Source organism: Pelophylax lessonae (assembly GCF_965119305.1).
Source record: "Pelophylax lessonae genome assembly, chromosome: 9".
Lineage (NCBI taxonomy): Eukaryota > Metazoa > Chordata > Amphibia > Anura > Ranidae > Pelophylax > Pelophylax lessonae.
Window position 1 is genome coordinate 61,140,652 of NC_138776.1, and position 21,834 is coordinate 61,162,485.

Below are 21,834 nucleotides of genomic sequence, written 5' to 3' on the forward strand. Positions count from 1 at the left end.
CACCTGTAATAGGCTGACAACATAGGAGTACAACTGGGGACAAAAACAGAACGTTGTCACCGCAGAACAGGAAGATCCCAAACAATGACCATATGGCAGGATCACCAGCTATCCTGTTCATGCATGCTGTAGATATAAAAAGCATTAAAAACTACTTTTGAAATTACAGTAACAGGTTAAGTTTATAGGATATTTTAGTGATTGGATTTACATACACTAGGATGAGGGCATGGTGCATGCTGGGACATTTTAGATTTCATATTTTTGGCACCCAAAGCCCCCCTGCCCACCAGCCTACATAGCAGCCATTTACCATCACAAGCCTGGTTTTGGCCAATCTAATGTAATCTAATCGAATCTAGTGTGCATGCAGCTCATTAAACTAGATTTCTAGTAATTAGACTAGCTGTAAAAAAAAGTATTTATTCGTTTTGAATAAAACAATTCCCCTAAACTGTGGGCTTTTCTATATCTAAATGTTTTCATGAGATACAGAGATAATATTTCTCCATATAGAACAACAATTGCAATATCCAAGAAGACAAAGTAAATACTGTAGCAGAATAGTGCGACAGAAAACGCTACCCAAGAGTACCCTCTGCTGGCTAGGTCTAGGAACAACAATTCCGGTATTTTTATACAAAACATACATATATCAAGCATAACTCTAGAGCAGCCTTTCTGTACTTTTTACCCTGGAGGAATCTTTAAAATAATTTTCAGGTTTCAGGAAGTCTCTGCTAAAAATTATTTTATCTACTGCTCCAGATAAATTAGTATGATCAGTAGGTTGTGGAAAGTTTAAAATTAAATAATAATAATGCATCATAATGAAAGCATTTGCCACTCAAAGCAGGTCACTTTACAACAACCCCCTGCTCCGTATAATAAAATGAAACCGAATATAAAACCAATAGCAAAAAACTACTACTGGTCAGTGGATAAGTGCCCCTTACATTGGTGAGGAGTAGAAATGCCCCTTTTACATGGCTGGTCAGTACCTTGGTGATAAGTGAAGCAATGGTCCCTTCCACAGATGGTCCATTAAGCGCCTCCTTCTATTGGTCATAAGTGAAGCAATGGCCCTCTACACTGATGGTCCGTAGAGTGCCCCCTTCCATTGGTGATAATGGAAGTAATGACCCCTTACACAGATGGTCTGTATAGTGCCCCCTTCCATTGGTGATAAATGAAACAATGGCCCCTTCCATAAATGGTCTGTATAGTGCCCCCTTACATTGGTGATACGTGAAGTAATGGTCCCTTACACAGATGGTACATATAGTGTCCCCTTACATTAGTAATAAGTGAAGTAATGGCCCCTTACACAGATGGACTGTATAGTGCCCCCTTCCATAGGTGATAAGTCAAGCAATAGCCCATTCCACAGATGGTCCTGATAGTGCCCCCTTCCATTGGTGATAAGTGAAGCAATGGCCCCTTCCATTGATGGCCCTTGTAGTGCCCCCTTCTACTGGTGATAAGTGAAGCAATGGCTCCTTCCACTGATGGTCCCTATAGTGCCTCCTTACATTGGTGATAAGTGAAGCAATAGCCTCTTCTACAGATGGTCCTTATAGTGCCCCCTTTCATTGGTGATAAGTGAAGCAATGGCTCCTTCCACTGATGGTCCCTATAGTGTCCCCTTCCATTGGTGATAAGTGAAGTAATGGCCCTTTACACAGATGGTCTGTATACTGCCCCCTTACATTAGTAATAAGTGAAGAAATGGTTCCTTACACAGATGGCCTGTATAGTGCCCCTTCCATAGGTGATAAGTCAAGCAATGGCCCCTTCCACAGATGGTCCCTATAGTGCCCCCTTCCATTGGTGATAAGTGAAGCAATGGCCCCTTCCATTGATGACCCTTATAGTGCCCCCTTCCATTTGTGATAAGTGAAGCAATGGCTCCTTCCACTGATGATCTGTATGGTGCCCCCTTCCGTTGGTGAGAAGTCAAGCAATGATCCCTTAACACTGATGGTCAGTATAGTGTATAAAGCTGGTCTGAGAGTCCGGAGGAAAGGAGACGGAGAGCAGAAGTTACACTCTGCAGAGCTCAGTGATGAGAGCTCTGAAAGCTGATTGGAGGGAAGAAACACACCCCCCCTTTACACAGCACACAGGAACAGAGCTGAGGCTATCAGCTGGAGGTCCCTCCCCGTCACCATTTTTTTCTTGGTGTCAGGAAAACTTGTCAGAAGCCTCTCATGGTGATAACAGGGGAATAGACCAGCAGACAGAAATGACACTTAGTGCTCTGGATTGAGACAAATACACACTTTTGTGGGATATGCTTTGTTCATATTTCATGTCTGAGGTTTGCAACCACTTTACATATCATATGAGTGCAATATACATGTGAAGATAGGGATGTGATGTCCTATGTCATGAATGGTGTAACCCCAGACAGCAGAAAGACGCTGATGGTACAAATTCTGACACCTGGGGCCTGCTGCTGGAAATTGGTGGACAATGATGTTGTAGAATGGAGATTTGATGGTGAGAAGAGATGGTTACCTCTCTGTAGGCACAGCGCTCCGGGCTCATGGGAGGTGAAATCGCTGATGGAGACATACAGTTTTTCTCCATGTTTCACAGATGGGATGTTCAGAGCTTCCACAAAACTGGCAGGAAATTGTCCTACAACCAAGAAAAAGGACATTTTATTAATCGGATAGTGGATATGAACTGAAAAAAAAACAAAAGTAAAGATTTGCCACATTGTAGTGAACATTTAGAGCCCATTCATACATAAATGGACAGCTGCCACACACTAAACCCCAGTGCTTCACTGTCCAGCAGCTGTCAGATTTGACTGCAGTGATCTGGCGGTGGGGGGGGGGGGGGGGGCGTGTGGTGTGCGGTTCAATGCATCACACCGCTACCTTTTTTTCTCAAATTTTATTTGAAGTGCACAAAAGTGACATTTCATTCAGGTCACTGTACAGCAGGTGCTATGCTCTACTTTGATATGCAATCCTGTCCAGTGTGTGGCAATCAGTGCCGGGACAAGGTCATCCAGCTACCAGGGCAAATATGCCAAACTGCGCCCCCCCCTTTCCCTTAGGTTTGGGGTCAAGGTGCCCCCCTATCCCTGCAATAAACCATTGCGCCCAGGGCAACAGCCCCTCCTACCCACTACTTGCCCCAGCCCTGGTTGCAATAAAATGAAGCATGTCTGCATATTATCGAAGATCACTGCAGCGCAGCTACCGGCTGCATTTTAGTGTGAATAGGATACACAGAAAACAATTGTTTTCTGTGTGTCCTGGCGGGGACATGTATTTTCCAGTGCGGAAAAACATGGGTCACTGCACTAGTGTAAATTAGCCCTCAGAAATGGTAAGGTTACCTAAATAGTACACTGAAAAATCGACCTATTAGGATGAAATTCCTCCTGAAAAAAATAGCTGTGCACTTCCTGGTATGCGAGTGTGCCTAGGCACTCCTGTGTATAAAGCCTCACAGTTGTATATCTGCATGGGAGATCTAAGGCACTGCTACTACTGGTTATGTCACTACTGTGCTGCTAATTGTTCTCCTTGCTGGAGGATCTGACACGAGGAAGAAAAGCCCTGCCTTTACCGAGATCGTCCCCTCCATACAGAGACACTGTGCAGAACAAGGCATAGCAAGTCTGTAACGGCATAGCGCCCAACTTTTGGAGATGGGAACGAGGGACACTTATTAGCAAAACTATGTAGGCACAGGACACACACCCCTGCCACGCCTCCTTAACCACTTCCATACCGCACAATTTCTGGCACGCCGTTCCTACATGTAAAAACCATCATTTTTTTTACTAGAAAATTACTAATATATATATATATATTTTAGCAGAGACCCTAGGGAATAAAATGGTCATTGCAACTTCTTATGTCACACGGTATTTACACATTTGTTTTTTTGAAAAAGGCGGTAGAGGTTTTAGGAATTAAAAAAAAAAAAAAACACTAACGTTAGCCCAATTTTTTCTTGTATAATGCGAAAGATGATATTACGCTGAGTAAAAAGATACCCAGCAGGTCACGTTTTAAAATTATGCACACTCATGGAATGACGCCAAACTTCGGTACTTAAAAATCTCTATAGGCGACGCTTTAAAAATTTTTTACAGGTTACCAGTTTAGAGTTACAGAGGAGATCTTGGGTTATAATTGTTGCTCTCACACCAGCGCTCGCGGCAATACCTCACATGTATGGATTAAACGCCGTTTACATATGTGGCCGCGATGAACGCATGCGTTCACTGCCGCATGCGAGCGCGAGGGGGCACTTTACATTTTTTTTTTTTTTTTTTTTTACACTTTCCCTTTAATTACTTATTTTATCACTTTTATTCCTATTACAAGGAATGTAAACATCCCTTGTAATAGGAATAGTGAATGATAGGTCCTCTTACTGGGGAGATCTGGGGGTCAATAAGACCTCAGATCTCTCCTACAGGCTAGAAAGCCTGAAATAAAAAAAAAAAAACTAAAAAAAACTAAAGAAAAACAGATTATGGTCTGCCACATATTGTATACTTAAAAAGTCTCCATCCCTAATATATTTCGAAAAAAAGGGGGAAAACCAGAATAATGGGACTTTAAATGAGGCATTTACGTAAAAGAGAGGGGAAATTTATCGTATAAAAGATGAATATATATGATACATCTAGTTATAGACAATTACAAAATTTGTGAAAGGACAACATATCACACAGTATACAATTTATATTGAAAACATAACTACATAAGAATAGGATCTCACATAGGATCTCTAAACGTAATAATATCAATATAAAAACTGTTTGTTTGTCAATTCATTGATAACTGGAGTAAAAATAGTATCCCTTTTTACTCCAGTTATCAATGAATTGACAAACAAACAGTTTTTATATTGATGTTATTACGTTAGAGATCCTATGTGAGATCCTATTCTTATGTAGTTATGTTTTCAATATAAATTGTATACTGTGTGATATGTTGTCCTTTCACAAATTTTGTAATTGTCTATAACTAGATGTATCATATATATTCATCTTTTATACGATAAATTTCCCCTCTCTTTTACTTAAATGCCTCATTTAAAGTCCCATTATTCTGGTTTTCCCCCTTTTTTTCGATAAGGGGGACTAAACTAACTATTTTGGATATTCAGCCGAGATCAGTGCAGTATTGAAAACTGCCAGGCCAGGCGTGAGGTCATTATGTTGCGCCCGGGCCTCTGAGAGTCATAGAGACTGACGGGGACCATCTGGTCCTCGACGTCTCTATGGTGACACTTCCGCCGGCGGCCGATTCCTTCTCAGACTTGCCGATCGCATGGGCGAGCCGGTAAAAGCATTGGAGGGCGGTAGGAGGGGGCCGCCTTTTAGAACGATAGAACAGCCACTATGATTGTTCTTACGTCATATCTAAGGGAAGTGGTTAAAGGAGAATTCTACAAGAAAAATGATTAGTTAAACCCACAATTGCTTTTTAAAAAAAAAAAAAAAAACGCTACTATTCCTTTATACTGGCTTTTGAAATTTACACATGCAGAAATGTAGACACTGAATGAAAGGTTTAGCTTTTTAGCTGAAACGTGCATTTTATATACAGCTATATAGATCAGATCAAAATGAGGGACAAATGAGGGAGAAAGAGATAAAGTTCAAAATCAGGGACAGTCAGAAGCCATGGTAATGAGGTAGGATCAGCTGCAAGGAGACCACAGGCGATACTGGTGGTGACCTCTGCCCTTCCACCATACTGCATTAGGCCCCTTTCACACAGGCGGACCGTTCAGATCCGCCTGTCCATTTTTTTGGCGGATCTGAACGGTCCCCCCATGTATCCCTATGGGGCATCGGATGTCAGCGGAGACATGTCCGCTGACATCCGACCCGATCCGTCAAATCTGGACGGATGAAAACCCTATTTTCCATCCGTTCAGCGGATCAGATCGGATGGATTCGGATGAGAAGGGACCGACGGTCCGTTCCCATCCGATTTCCCCCATAGAGATGCAAGGGGATCTGACAGCTGTGTCTCCGCACACAGCGTGAAGACACAGCTGTCCTCCTGCTGCTCAGCGGGGGATCGGCGGCTCGATCCACCGCTGAGAAAAACGGACTCCGTCCAACGGACGGATAGTGTGAAAGGAGCCTTAAACTATAAGGGGGGGGGGGGGGTTATTAGAGCACTGGAGCACTCAGAAGCTGGTGCAGCTGTACATGGTAGCCAATCAGCTTCTAACTTCAGCTTGTTCTATTAAACTTTGACAAAAAAACCTGGAATCTGATTGGTTTCTCTGCAGAGCTGCACCAGATTCTGCACTCTCCGGTTTTAGTAAATCCAACCCTTTGCATTTCTGTATGGCAGCCTTAAAGGCTAAGTTTCTACTGGAAGTTTCCAGCAATAGAAGAAAATACTCTCTTATCTTCACTGCCTTCCAGCATTGCCTTCCAGCATTTAACGCTTACAGGAATTTGGAAGACCGTGAAACCCACCCCCCTCCCCCTTCCTTGCCCACTCCTTGTCAGCAGGGCTAGGACAAGGGGTGGGCAGGAGGGGGCGGCTGCCGTGGGCACTCTGGCATCATGTGGGATGGGGGGCACCACATGGAGATTTGGGGAGGGGGTTTTTGTTGAGATGGTGAATTTGGGGGGGCAGCAGGAAGTAAGAATTATTTTAGGAGGGTACTTTTGGGGAGGTGCTAGGAGTGGTGATTTGGGAGGGCCCTGATGACGTCAGCGCGTCTGACGAAACGTGCGTCGGGAACGTGAGACCGTGGAGTTCCGGGTTGGTGATACGCAGGAACAGAGGAGCGTCCCGTACACCGAACCCATGCTGCATTTACCCCATGAAGGCATTCTGTATATGATGTTTGAGTAAGTGCATTTCTATTAATAAACCCCATTATTAGAACATACTACACTATCGGAGTTTCCTTATCTTTTTCCCCATACCAACCTGGAAATACTTGGAGTTCCTTGTGCGAGCTGAGCCTTATTAAGGGACCTGAAGGATAGCTTGGAGGCATTTGTGGACCATATATGCTGTTTTAGACCCCCTGTAATTAAGGGGTCCACCAGCTTCGGTAAGAAGTATTTACCCTGAGCACTGGGTGGAGAAAGTCCCTATGGTGGAGGTCCCTCACTTGAAGCTAAAGTGATTTTCAGTCATTGCTGAGAGATCCGTATTGCACTGGGCACTTTAAGGACTGTTGATTTATTTCACTAAGGACTTTTTCACAACATATTTATTTATTTATTTATTCATATATATTTATTCACTAGTATATATATATCTATTTATTTATATGTTTATGCACACAAGCACTTTTTTGGTTGTGTTTTAAGTGTTTAAGCGCAATATATTCACTCTTTTTCACTATTTATGCGTATACACGTTTTTATTGCAGCTTGCACTATGGAAGCAATTCCTCACATATAATCAACATTTGACTAATAATTTATTATCGAATATCACCATTTGCGCAGTTTCTTTTGGGTTACCAATTCGTCATTTATAACCTGCTAAGACTAACCTAATTCCCGGTTAGTTTTCTGGTCAGTTCACTATCTGCATGGAGTTTGCATGTTCTCCATGTGCTTGCATGTGTTTAACTACGGTTTCCTCCATCACTCCAAGACATACTAGTAGGTTAATTGGCTCGATCACCAGGTGAAAAAACGAGAAAAAAATAAAAAACGAAAAACGAATGCAGCCATCACATCTAAGAATTAGTAAGTTGCAAGATAATACATATTTGCTTTTGGGTTAATAATGCTTCAAGGACATCCATGACAATATTTTCCTAAAAGGCTTCCCAGCTCTACTCTAAGTCACACTCCTCCTGCTGCATTCAATATAATTTAGTTAAAAGGACTCTTTCACTCTGCGGAGTCTGACAGCGGATCCGCCTGCTTAGCGGGGAATCTCTCCGCTGATCCCCACTGAGCAGGCTGATGACAGGTCCACAGGGCGGTCGGATGTAAACAGACCACCTTACATCAGACTGTCATCCAACCTGATCCGCCAGACGGATGGGGAACGGACACCCCATTCGTCTTTTTTTAGGATCAGATGTCAGCAGGACACGTCTGTTGACATCTGCCGTAGAGATCGACCGATTATCGGCAACACCGATATATCGGGGGCCGAAATGCACTTTCCCCGATATATCGGAATCGGCCCCTGACAGAGATGTATAGTAACAAAGTAGAACTACTTAAGTACTGTACTTAAGTACGGAAATGCGGTATCTGTCCTAGAGTAGAATTTTTTTCTCCTACTTCTACTTCACTCATTTTTTCGATGATTTCAATACTTCTACTGCGATATTTTTTTTTTTGTGCTGCATAGTTACTCGTTACTTTTAAAAAAATTACCACTGCCAGAACAGTAGATGGCAGGTTGCATAAAGCTCAAAAAAATGTGTATAATGTCATTTGTAAATCAGCGCATACAAAATAAAGGCTGTGTATAATAAAAGCTGCTATACCAAATCTTTCCAATAAAAAGAAAATATGAAACAAACAAATAAATGGTGCTACAGCTCTTAAAGTGCATCAAGAAACTACTAACAAACACAGGTTAATCATTTGAATAAATCATTTGAAATAATAAAAACCAATATGATGTTCAAACTTTTGACTTCTTTCTTTAATAACTACATAACACAGTACTTGTACTTCTACTTTCAGTACTTGAGTAGAAATTTTTTTTCAAAACTACTGGTACTTTTTACTTTTAGTACTTAAGTAGCAAATTTTTTGAAAAAACTACTTGCAATACTTAAGTAAAAAAAATGTTGAATACTTTAGTATTTCTACTTAAGTAACTTTTTCTGCGAGCACTTCCACTTCTACTCAAGTCACTTTTTGATCGAGCACTTGTACTTTTACTCAAGTAGAAATTCTGAGTACTTTATACAAGTCTGGCCCCTGAGGTTACCGATTTTGCCGATATTTAGGGAAAGTGCATGTCCAGGGATGATGCCCACAGCTAGAGGCATCACCCCGGTACCGGTGTCCATAGCCAACGGTCGGCTAACTTGTAATGACAACCGATGCGGCTGAGAAGTCGCTCGGCTTTCATTACAAGGAGCGGGAGGGGACGCCCCCCCCTTCTGCTGCCTTCCACGGGTCACCCGGGTCTCCCGTCCCACCGGGAGACCCGGGGCATCCTACCGCCGCCGCCAAAGAGAAGACCCGGTGTAGCATGAAGATGTGTCCCCGTGAAAGCTGGTATCCCTGACGCAAGTACGTATGCGCCGGTCTCCATGTAAAAAACCCAGAAGTGATGTCATGACATCACTTCCAGGTACTCGGCGCCGAATTACAAAAACGGACAGCATTCAAAACAGCTAAACTTGGCGTTTTAAATGCTTTTCAGTGCCGAGGAGGGGTTTGGGGTCTTTTAGACCCCCAGATCCCTCCACAAGGAGTACCTTTAGAAAAAAAATCCGAAAATATCGTCCAAATTCGGCCGATACCGATATCCGATGACCAAACTATCAGTATCGGTATTAAAAAAAAACTATATCGGTCGATCACTAATCTGCCGCTTCATTGAGGGCAATGGATGGTCCGATCAGGTCCACCAGAAAAACTGACAAGGTGAGCCTGATCAGTTTTCCCATGTAAATGAGGCCTAAAAGAGTATGTGAAATACCCCTTATAATGGTGGTAAAGGTGAGCAGAGCTGCATGTCCTGAGGCAGGGATCTCCCTTCCAGATTATCAGAGAAGCGAATATTTGTTATGAAAAGTGGAAGTAAAACTTAGACACGATAGTGAGCCTGTCTAGACAGCGGTATCAGTACCTCGGATAAGCCTGTGACCCTGGTCATAGCAGGTAGTCTGGATGTGGGTCACTTTGCATCCAATGCCAAGTTATCTGCCTCTGGTGTGTAAGGACTTGACCAGTAATCGGCCATAAAAGCCATATACGCAAACTACTCTATAGAAAGAATATATTATTTTTGTATAAATACATTTTTGTGAAGATTACCTGTGATCCCTTCTTTATTTCCCACTAGCCAGAACTCATCTATCACGCTGAGAATTTCAATGACGTCCCCAGCAAAGAGCGTCAGTTCCTCGGACACACTGGGGCAGAAGTCAAAGATTGCGCGAACTACTGAGCCCTCCTCCATTCCTGCAAGAGATAGAAAAACATAATACTAAGTATAGGTATATTCTGGAACAGGCATATAGGACATGTAAAAGAAGGAGGAGCACAACGTGACATACATGTGCTGTACAGGACAAATATACAGCCTATCCACATCACATATAGTTAACCCAAAATGAGTGCCAATCAAATCTTAGGGGGCCAAAGTCTTTTTCATTTCACTGCATGGCAGATTAGAAACTACTTAGGACTAAGAGGCAGAGTAGATAGACTGACTCGTGAGTTCCAGTCTCAAACCACAGTTCCTGCTGGTGGGAATCTGCATTCCAGGCTGGTTGGACCCCGTTGATCTGTTCTTTAGCCCGGTGACACAAAGACAGACACCACTTTGCAAACATCCAAGGGGGTCCCCTGCAGCTGGACTTTGCTGCAACATTCATCTGGATGTGTGTCTATTATTAACATTAAGAATAGAGAGTGTTAGGCTTTTCTTAGAAACTCTCTTCTGTATGCCTCTCTGATATTAGTTCCACTTTGTAATGAAGTGCCCCACTTCTCACTGCCTGGTATAGCCCATAATTGCAGCACCCGCACTCCACAACCACCTTGCATGGGTTGAAGTGATACAAAGCATTGGAACTGCAGGTCAACAGTGTTTTTACCGCCCCCCAATGCAATTCTAGGTCCTTTCTGTGCATGCACATTAATGTGTACATAGGAGCAAATCTGGCATTCTTCCCTTTACACCAAACATGTACAGGTCGTTGTGAAAAATCTACTGTCACTGAGTGCCTGTGCTAAGCGGACAGCTAGGAACAGGTCCCGGACAGTGCGGACAAGTCAGGGTTAGGATTTTGGACCGATGCAAGGAAGGAAATAGGAGGGAGAACCCTGGAGGATGCATTTTCCTGTCCGGTGTTATCAGCCAGAGACCAGTTACATCTACGGGAAGAGTTAAACCCAGCACATAAACACTGGAACCTAGAAAAAACATTTAAAAAAAAAACTTACAACGGGATGCCGCTATGTTTAGATAGAAAATATTCTCCCGATCTAAAGTTCGTATCTAGTAGGCAAATAACGTTTTACAATTATTTTTTAAATAGTTTTCTCCATTTTATTTGTTAGGGTGCTGCTGATCTCCTGCAGCCCCTTTCAGCCTCTTCTTGTCCTCATTCACCCTCTCCATCATCAGCTGCACATAACTGCTCTGCGTTTCTTGCATGCTGGGCTCATTATGGCTGCTTTCACACAATCGTTCAGATAGGGTCCCCGCCTGTCCATTTTTCAGGCAGAGCTGATCAGAACTTCCATTCTCCTCTATGGAGTGGCGGGTGTAAAGGAACATGTGTCAATTTACACCTGCCTACATCCAATCCAATGAATCAGCCCAGATGGCAGCCGCGGGGTGGTCACCCGTCTTTGGACTGCACCCCTGCTGAGCAAGCGGATCGCAGCCAAAGTCCACCCTGTGTGAAAGGGGCCCAAGAAGAAAGTCCCTCTGTCCCTTTTTCCTCCTCATTTTCCCCTCATTTTGGTTTGATCTATATAGTTGCATATAAAATGTACATTAATCTTTCAAAAAGCATTTCCCAGTGCTAAACCTTTCCATCCAATTTCTAAATTGCTGCAATGGTAAGTTCCAAAAGCCAATGTAAAAGTAATAGTAGTGGTAAAACAGCACTTGTGGGTTTAACCAATCATTCTGTTTGTACAATTCCCTTTTTTGGAGGTGTGGCAGGGGGGTGTGTCCTATGCCTACATACTTTTGCTAATAGGTGCCCCTCATTCTCATCTCAGAAAGTTGGGAGGTATGTGAATCTGGGTCAGAGTCCAGTCACTCAGTGCTGGATGACTCCTCCTCACAGCTCCTCTGGTGCCTCTCCCTGGTCTAGAAGGTTGTAGAAATTGCTAGAGCTGGTGGGTGGAGGTGAGGAGGGGCTGTTTAGAATATTTATGAGGGACTCAGCCAATTCCCAGTAAAGGGGCTGGCAGGGGGCAAGGCTTACCTCATAAATAGGCATTAACAATGTCAGCAGGTGCAGTCAAGTGGAAGATAGAGCTATAGACTGTGGAGACTGTTGGTGGGCCTATGGGATGCTCTCTATTCTGGGGGTGGGTGGGGGGAGGATCCTACCATAACACACAGAGGAAGCCCTTCCTGGAGGCACAACTGCAGCAAAAGGTGTTTTACACATGTTGTGGAAAACACCACATCCTCGGGTTAGAAGCTATAATTGGGCCACACTTGACATTGTCTTCGCGCCCAAAGCCGCTTCTTCAGCCCCCCCTATTTTTCCCCTTTTTGGCCAGTTCTGGCTTCGAAAGTATTATAAATAGGATGCAGGTACCGAGTCTTCACTATACTAGTAAGGAGCACTGACAGTTTACAGTAAATGAAAATAAACATCAAAAATACTACCCAATATAATATGAAAATAAATATTAAAAATACTACCCATTATAATATGAAAAAAAAAAAACGACCCAGTATAACACACACACACACACACACACACACACACACAATACAATAATTTTAATGAAAAACTAAAATTATTCACTTCTGGACCGGAAGATTTTCCCCCTTAAATGACCAGGCCATTTTTTGTGATTCTCCTCCCCTGGCTAGCCCCAACTGAGCTGTCCCAGCTCCACCCAACCGCCCCCTGCTGGCCAGGTCGGGAACCAAGATTCAGCCGGGGAGTAGAGAGTACCTGGAGCATGGCTTCAGCCTGGAATGGGGGTCAGGAGGAGGACGGGAAAAGGGAGAGTGGGAGGAGGGCCGAGTCGCTGCACCATGGGCCTCTGGTTTGTACATGACCCCTGGGCTGAAAGTCTGCCCCTGAGGTGTGTAAAGTCTTGCAGTTTATTCTTTAGGAAGCAGCCACAGCCAGTTTAGAAAAGCCTGTCCCCTGCCAGCATGGTGCAGAGAAGAAGCCTCTCTCTGTGTGAAAGTAGTGGTCTCTGCTGCAATCCACTACAATGCACCGCAGTGGATGCAGAACTCATTAAGGAAAACAAAATAAAGCATTGTATTTTTGGCTTTTTTTTTTTAAATAAAAATATACATCAATGCAACATGTTAAAAAATTAAAGTCAAGTCACAGCAACAAACACGGTGTAAATCCAGCTCAGCTAATAATAGTCACAGTTATTACGGTCACCAGTACAAAGAGAGAGGGTGAATTTCCCCAGGGGGGCGACGGGCACAGGCACCAATAACAACCTGACAGTTTTTCTAATCCCTCTCCTCTCTATCCATAATTTAAAATAAAAATGTTGTTTTGTAAATCTATCAGACAAGGTTTGTCAAACACATTTTGCTGCCAAGCCTCTTAGTCCAGCTGTCCACGTGATCTGGTGCTCCTCTAGCTGTGGGGAGAGGACGGGTCACCAGAGTAATATCACATCTGGGAGGTGCGGCTCTCCTAGGAATCTGCATCCTGGATATAGGGCTCCATTCCAACCCAGATACACGCCAGCCATGCAGATTTCATGGGGTCTGTATAATGAGATATGTGTGGACAGCTAAACTTTGAAAATGTGTGCATGCTTCGAGCAGGCTTCAAATCATTTGGTCTCAATGGTACTGAATAAAGAGAGGTCACCCAACTAAAACACAAATCCAACACTCAGATTTATTTTTTCTGATGGCGTGCAAATGACGGTACACAGGGAAGTACACTGAACAAGGGCTTTTGGCATCCTTTATTAGGATAACAAGTATGAAGTCAAATGGGCATACCACATTAAGTGGTCTATTAAATGTTTCCAGATGCAAATTTACAAAAAAAACTTTCACCCAAGATTCACACATTTTTCTACTTAGATTCAATTTGGAAAATATGCGTCTCCTGGGTGAAAAGCTCTGTAAATTTATAAATGGAGCCCTTTATGTGTCCTGTCTATACAGCCTGGGATGCGGATATCTGCAGGTGAAAAAGTGAAGACAGTGAAAAACACAAATACTGTTAACAGGGACACACATAGGGGTGGATTTATTTTTGCAGCTGTGCATGGCAGCCAATCAGCTTCTAACTTCAGCTTGTTCAAATAAGCTTTCACAAAAAAAAAAAAAAAAAAAAACTAGAAGCTGATTGGTTTCTATGCAGAGCTACACAAGATATTTCCATTTACGTTTAAGTTTTAGTAAATCAACCCCCAATGTATCGAGCATTTAGTTATCACCAAGGCACAACATCCAATACCCTCAGCCCGACACAACATCCAATACCCTCAGCCCAACATAATATCCAAAGCCCTCAGCCCAACATAATATCCAATAACCTCAAAGTGACACAACATCTCATAACCTCAGCCCAACACAACATCCAATACCCTAAGCCAAACATAATATCGAATAACCTCAAAGTGACACAACATCTCATAACCTCAGCCCGACACAACATCCAATACCTTTAGCCCCACACATCAAATACCCTCAGCCCGACACAACATCAAATACCCTCAGCCCGACACAACATCAAATACCCTCAGCCCGACACAACATCCAATACCCTCAGCCCGACACAACATCCAATACCCTCAGCCCGACACAACATCCAATACCCTCAGTCTGACACAACATCTAATACCTTCAGCCCGACACAACATCCAATATCCTCAGCCCGACACAACATCCAATACCCTCAGCCCGACACAACATCCAATACCCTCAGCCCGACACAACATCTAATACCTTCAGCCCGACACAACATCTAATACCCTCAGCCCGACACAACATCTCATACCCTCAGCCCAACACAACATCCAATACCCTCAGCCCAACACAACATCTAATACCCTCAGCCCAACACAACATCCAATAACCTCAGCCCGACACAACATCTCATACCTTAAGCCCAACACAACATCCAATACCCTCAGCTCGACACAACATCTAATACCTTCAGCCCAACATAATATCTAATAACCTCAAAGTGACACAACATCTCATAACCTCAGCCCGACACAAAATCTCATAATCTCAACCCAACACTACGGTATATCTTATACCGTCAACACGACACAACATCTCATAACCTCAAGCCAAAACAACAGCTCATAACCTTTACAACAGCTCATAACCTCAAACCGATACAACGCCTCAAACCCATACAACACCTCAAACCGAAACATTTCATAACCTCAAATCAATAAAGTAATTCAAACCCTCAAATTGACACATTTCATAATCTTAAATCAGTATAAAGTTTCATAACCTCAAATCGATATGTCTAATAGCTTCACAACTGTCCCACATATCAGAATCACAGGAACTGATCATAGAGTCAGTTTGAAGCTAAAGATTATGCCGTTTATTTTTTCGGTTCCCTGGTTTCTCCTTTCGTCCCTCATCTACATGAATATTTTCAACACTACCACCTTTCACTTTTCATGATATATTTTATTTAGGCGTCAGTGATGGAATCAGTGGGTCTGGGTGCAGCTTCAGCAATGATTGAGATATCACTTTTTGGTGCTGGCGATTCCCTTCAATGCAAATGTAATCCTGGCGGCTAAAAAGCCACTTGATTACTTTTACAGGCATCAGAACGGGGAACCCACTCCCACTGCCGCCTTTACTAGGTTCTCCCATGCAATTGGGGAGCCCCGTAAGGATGTGACCTCCGCCATCCAGTTCCTGGGACACAGTGAGAGGACTAGGATCCATCTCCTCCCCTAGTAAAAGAACCTTACGCAGTACAGGAAAACACCAGCTAGGAACACAGTTAACCCTTTGATTGCCCCTGACGTTAACCTCTTCCCAGCCAGTGTCATTAGTACAGTAACAGTGCTTTTTTTTTTTTAGCACTGATGACTGCATTAGTGTCACTGGCTCCCAAAAAGTGTCAGTTAGTGTCTGAATGTACACCGCAACATCGCAGTCTCGCTAGAAGTCACAGATCACCGCCATTATTAGTGGTAAAAAAAAATAAATACAAATATCCCATGGTTTGTAGAAGCTATAACCTTTGGGCAAACCAATCAATATACGCTTATTGGGATCTTTTTAAGCAAAAATATGTAGCATAATACTTACTGGTCTAAATTTATGAAGAAAATTTGATTTTTTATATATTTTTATTGGATAGGTTTTATAGCCGAAAGTAAAAAATATTTTTTTTTTTTTTTCAAAATTGTCAGGTTTTTTTGTCTATAGCACAAAAAATAAAAACTGCAGAGGTGATCAAACACCACCCAAAGAAAGCTGTATTTGTGAGAAAAAAGGAAATCCATTTCATTTGGGTACAGCTACGCACGACCATGCAATTGTCAGTCAAAGTAACGCAGTGCCATATTGCAAAAATAGCCTGGTCATGAAGGGGGGTAAATTTTCCAAAGGTCAGGTGTTTAATCAATAGCTGCTGCTTTACTTTATAATGTATGAGGCGGCCTGTGATCCCAGCATTGTCTTCCATCTGTCTCCTTCACTAAAATATTCACACGCTCCTACATCCAGGACTAGAAGGAGCCACTCAGACAGAAAGCAATACCTTTATCAGATGGCGTCTGCCATCTCCTGATACAAACCACAACCCAACAATGAAACTCCCCGCTGGAGAAATCCCAAAAGCCAAAGAGAACCTGTCAGACCAGAAATATAGAAGCTGTTGTAACCTTTTCAATTTTTACAATTATGTTTTATTAGATCCTCAGCAGTTTTTTAGATTCACACACTGAACACAATATTATAAACATTCCCCAGAAAACTAAAAAGTGTGTACCCCAGTGTTTGCCATTTACAGCTTTCAATGCTGCTAGTTCCTGCTTTCCTGGTGCTGCTTCCCTGAACTTCCAGTCTTTACAGGAAAGAATTTAAAAAAAGTGTTACTAAACCCATTAATGTAACAATAATGCATCCGCACCCCCGCAGTACACACAACCTATAAATATGTTTTTTCTGCTGAGCGGTATACAATGGCCACATGAAGGGGGAAAGAGAGGGGGAAAGAGAAAGAGAAAGAGAAAGAGAGAAAGAGAAAGAGAGAAAGAGAAAGAGAGAAAGAAAGAGAAAAAGAGAAAGAGAGAAAGAGAAAGAGAAAAAGAGAAAGAGAGAAAGAGAAAGAGAGAAAGAAAGAGAGAGAGAAAGAGAGAAAGAGAGAAAGAGAGAAAGAGAGAAAGAGAGAAAGAGAGAAAGAGAGAGAGAAAGAGAGAGAGAAAGAGAGAGAAAGAGAGAAAGAGAGAAAGAGAGAGAGAGAGAGAGAAAGAGAGAGAAAGAGAGAGAAAGAGAGAGAAAGAGAGAGAAAGAGAAAGAGAAAGAGAAAGAGAAAGAGAAAGAGAAAGAGAAAGAGAAAGAGAAAGAGATAGAGATAGAGATAGAGATAGAGATAGAGATAGAGATAGAGATAGAGATAGAGATAGAGATAGAGATAGAGATAGAGATAGAGATAGAGATAGAGATAGAGATAGAGATAGAGATAGAGATAGAGATAGAGATAGAGATAGAGATAGAGATAGAGATAGAGATAGAGATAGAGATAGAGATAGAGATAGAGATAGAGATAGAGATAGAGATAGAGATAGAGATAGAGATAGAGATAGAGATAGAGATAGAGATAGAGATAGAGATAGAGATAGAGATAGAGATAGAGATAGAGATAGAGATAGAGATAGAGATAGAGATAGAGATAGAGATAGAGATAGAGATAGAGATAGAGATAGAGATAGAGATAGAGATAGAGATAGAGATAGAGATAGAGATAGAGATAGAGATAGAGATAGAGATAGAGATAGAGATAGAGATAGAGATAGAGATAGAGATAGAGATAGAGATAGAGATAGAGATAGAGATAGAGATAGAGATAGAGATAGAGATAGAGATAGAGAGAGAGAGAGAGAGAGAGAGAGAGAGAAAGAGAAAGAGAGAGAAAGAGAGGGGGAAAGAGAGGGGGAAAGAGAGGGGGAAAGAGAGAGAGAAGAGAGAGAGAAGAGAGAAGAGAGAAGAGAGAAGAGAGAAGAGAGAAGAGAGAAGAGAGAAGAGAGAAGAGAGAGAGACACACACACACAATGGGATGGCTCCATTTAGGTACATGTACACTGGTGGGTACATGTACACTGGTGTTCATTTTTCCAGGTGATGAGATGTGCTGCTTCTTTTCCTTTTCGGGTTGTCACCATAACAGGAATACAGGGGAATCTTTCGAGAGGGGGGGTGGCACGAGTTCTGGTGACAACCAGGGATTTCCGGGTTTAGCTATGGGACAGAAGTGAAGGGAAATCTCCCCAAAACGTACACAGATGGAGAAAAAAAAAATGTTTTGCCTTTAGTTCTACTTTAAGTATAACAGTTCTTCTCTGGAGTGTCTGCATTCTGTAACTGGGCCTGCGGGCTCATTCCATGGAAACGGCATCCAAATTAAATAACAATACATAAATTGTGACATTGTATAGCAGCAACCAGAACTATATAGAAGAGCTTCCTTACAGCAGGAAAATGATCTTCCTTCTATGGAGGAGCCATGCTGAATGCAATGGGGTCACTTTACTAAAGGAGTGGAGCAGATCCACTCTGCAAAGTCCATATTTACTAAACTAAATCCGATAGATTAGTCGACAAAAATGTACTGCAGATTTAGTCGACTAAAACAATTGCAGATGACTAAAATGGGACCAAAGCTAAAATGGCATTTTATTCAAGACTAAGACTAAAACTACGGTATATCGAAATTTGCTGCCAAAATTAGTACTGATGTACAGGATAGATGGCTGCAGATAAACAGGTACAACTTATGTAGGAGGATTAGTTTTCATATCTGTGTATCAACTAAGGATATTCACTTTACTGAGTATATGAGGGTTTAAAGCCACTTTAAAGCGGAGTTCCACCTAAAAAAAAAAAAAAAATACATAAAAATACCCCCGGGACAGTCAGGGCTAGTACATTCCACAATGGATAGCCTCTGAACTGTCCCGGGTTGCACTTACCTGCAAGAAGAAATACTTACCTTGAAAATGTCTTGTCCAGCGCTGCCATCTCAGGTGTGGGCAGCTTGAAGCCAGCGCGATTCTCCTTTTTGTCCTCTTCCGTCCCACGATGCACTGCGCCGGCCCCGCCGTCACTTCCGGGGCTTCAGTGTCATCCCTACACAGCTTCTGGGCATGCCCAGAAGCTGTTTAGCAAGGTATGACAGCGTCTGCACCGGAACTGACGTCGGGGCCGGTGCAGGCGCATTGATTCCTGGGAGCGATGACGTTCAGCTCCCAGGAATCATTGCAAGCCAGGAAGTGACGACGGGCCGTGGCCGCCGAGGGGAGGAAGAGGAAGTAAGGTAAGTATATTTTCTTCTAAACAAGGTAAGTAAAAACAAAAAAAAATTGCTATTATCCATTTGTTTTTCAGGTGACCGGGAGCGAGAAGATGGAGGTAAGTCACATTTTAGGGTGGAACTCCACTTTAAGCTGGCCACATTTTATATTTTTTGTCTTAAGAACATTCAATCAATTTTATATAATTGTGTGGTGAAATCTGCATTTATTTTCAACCACAGTGATGAGAAAATTCAAAAGGAACAAAACGGGAAATTTTGTGCCTGGCGCACAGCCCTGCTGCGGGGTGCAATCTGTCACCGGCTGAGTCCATAGCCAATGACAGATCACTGTACTGGCCTGCTGCTGGTACCATGTGATCGCTGTGCCCAATCACAGCAAATGACAGTTGTAAACAATAAATGGCTTCCTTTCATGCCATCCATGGTGTACAATTGTGTTGCTAGCTGTGACTGGTCACAGTGATCATAAGGTACAGACAGGGCCACTCACAGCCTATCTGTACCATGTGATTAGCTGTGGTCAATAACAGCTAATCACAACAATACTCACTGAAAAAATCAGTTTCATCAGTAAGACTGGTTGCTTATACCAACTAAATTCATTGGTATAAGCAATCATAAATAAAATTAATCTGGTCCCAGTGTGTTTTAAAAAAATAAAAATAAAATATATATTATATACACACTATATATATATATATATATATATATATATATATATATATATATATATATATATATAAATATATATTTATATATTTATATATATTTTTATTTTTTTTTTGTATTTATTTTTTTTTTTAAATACGATCACCAGTCATTGTCCCTGATCACCACATCAGTTATATAATGACGCTGCATACTGGTGTCAGTATGAAAAAAAAAATTGTAAAAAAAAAAAAAAAAAATTATTTTTTCAACAAATTGTGACAAAAAATTACTTAAAAATAAAAACTCACTATGCCGCTTACTAAATACTCTGGACTATACAGGGATCTCCCCTAGTTGAAGGAATGTGGGCTGGCTCACTAAAAGATTTTTTTCTTTATCCCGATGACGCTCTCCTGTATCTATAAGATGCTTCCTCATCGCTGTAGGCTGCCCTGGATCTCTTTAATGAGTTTGGATGGTTCTCAGTGATATGCATTAACTGGTCCAAATCGATGATTTTCCCCTTGGACCCCCAGGCCCCATCAGATGCGGCCTATACCCCCTTGGTCTTTGTTGATCAATTGCGGTATTTGGGCATACAGGTACGGTGGGATGTTATGAGTTTCTCTGATCTTAATCTGGTCCCACTGCTTTCTCAACTCTGATCCAAATGTAATTCTTGGGATTCTTTACCATTAAATCTCATGGGACATATTAATCTAATTAACTTTCTCCACAATTTTCTTTATTTTTTCCATAACTGCCCTACCTGGATGCCTAATTCCTTTTTCAGGGAGATGTCCCAAAACAGCGGTCTCTTTATCTGGGGAGGTGCTCATTCCTCGACTGGCAAAGTCGACTCTATTCCTACCTGTGTGGTGCAGGGGCTTGGCATTGCTGGACTACCGGACATAATACTGGGTGGCTGCCCTTGTGACTGTCCATTGGTGGTTTGTGCTCTCTCAGGCCAATGCAGCCGTGTGTCTAGAAGCTGCTGCTTTGGGCTCACTTCAAGCGCTGGGGAATCTAGTGTACAGTGGCCCACGAGCATACTCTGATCTCCCGCACCCCACTAGGATGACACTAAGGGTATGGGTCCTGGCTAGGCGTAGATTTCTTCAGCCTCATAGGTGGTCACTGTTCTGTCCAATTTGGGGAAACTCCAAATGCTCGCATTTTCGCTCTCTGTCCGACCCCCAGCTTTGGGCCAGATATGGGGTTTAAAGGGTGCAGGATGTGTTATCGGCAGGGAGACTACTTTCTCTCCCCGACTTGAAAGCAAAATTTGACCTACCAGGGTGGATGCTTTTCCGCTACTAACAACTAAGTCACGCAGCTCGAGCTCAGTTCCCTGCGCCTATGAGCCTTGCCATGGACCCTTTTGAGGAACTCCTTGCACATGAATCGTTGTTAAAACCCTTGGCTGCGCTTCACCTATCCCTGCTCAGTGTTGACTCCTCTAAAATGGAAAGGTTATGGGACCTATGGAAGGCTGACTTACCTGATCTCGATAGGGAGAATTGGGAGGACTGTTTTGAGGACAGTACCAGACTATTGATCTCGTCCTGGGACAAACTCATCCAGATGAAGTTCCTACACCGGGTGTACTAACTCCCCCCCCCCCCCCCAGGAGCCTACATAGAATATATCCTCAGAGGGCCCATGATGTGGGGGATGATATTGGCACATATCTCCATATGTTTTTGAGCTGTCTGTGGGTGACCTGATTTTGGGAAGCGGTAGTTGAACTGATCAATGTCCGCCTCCAGTTGTCTCTCCTGGTCTCAGCTGATATTACTA

The 21,834-nt window shown here is 42.6% G+C and overlaps 1 protein-coding gene across 2 annotated transcripts in view; it reads right to left on the bottom strand.

Annotated features, from left to right (window-relative positions):
• Nucleotides 1-21,834, bottom strand: part of DNMBP (dynamin binding protein) — a 232,727-nt gene that overhangs the window by 128,215 nt on the left and 82,678 nt on the right. For both annotated transcript variants that reach the window (XM_082269362.1, XM_082269361.1), the window contains exons 2-3: nt 9,986-10,132; nt 2,521-2,643 (exon numbers count right to left, since the gene is read on the bottom strand). In XM_082269362.1, coding sequence (XP_082125488.1) covers nt 2,521-2,643; nt 9,986-10,130 — 268 coding nt within the window. In that variant the 5' untranslated portion in view covers nt 10,131-10,132. The remainder of the gene's footprint in view (nt 1-2,520; nt 2,644-9,985; nt 10,133-21,834) is intronic.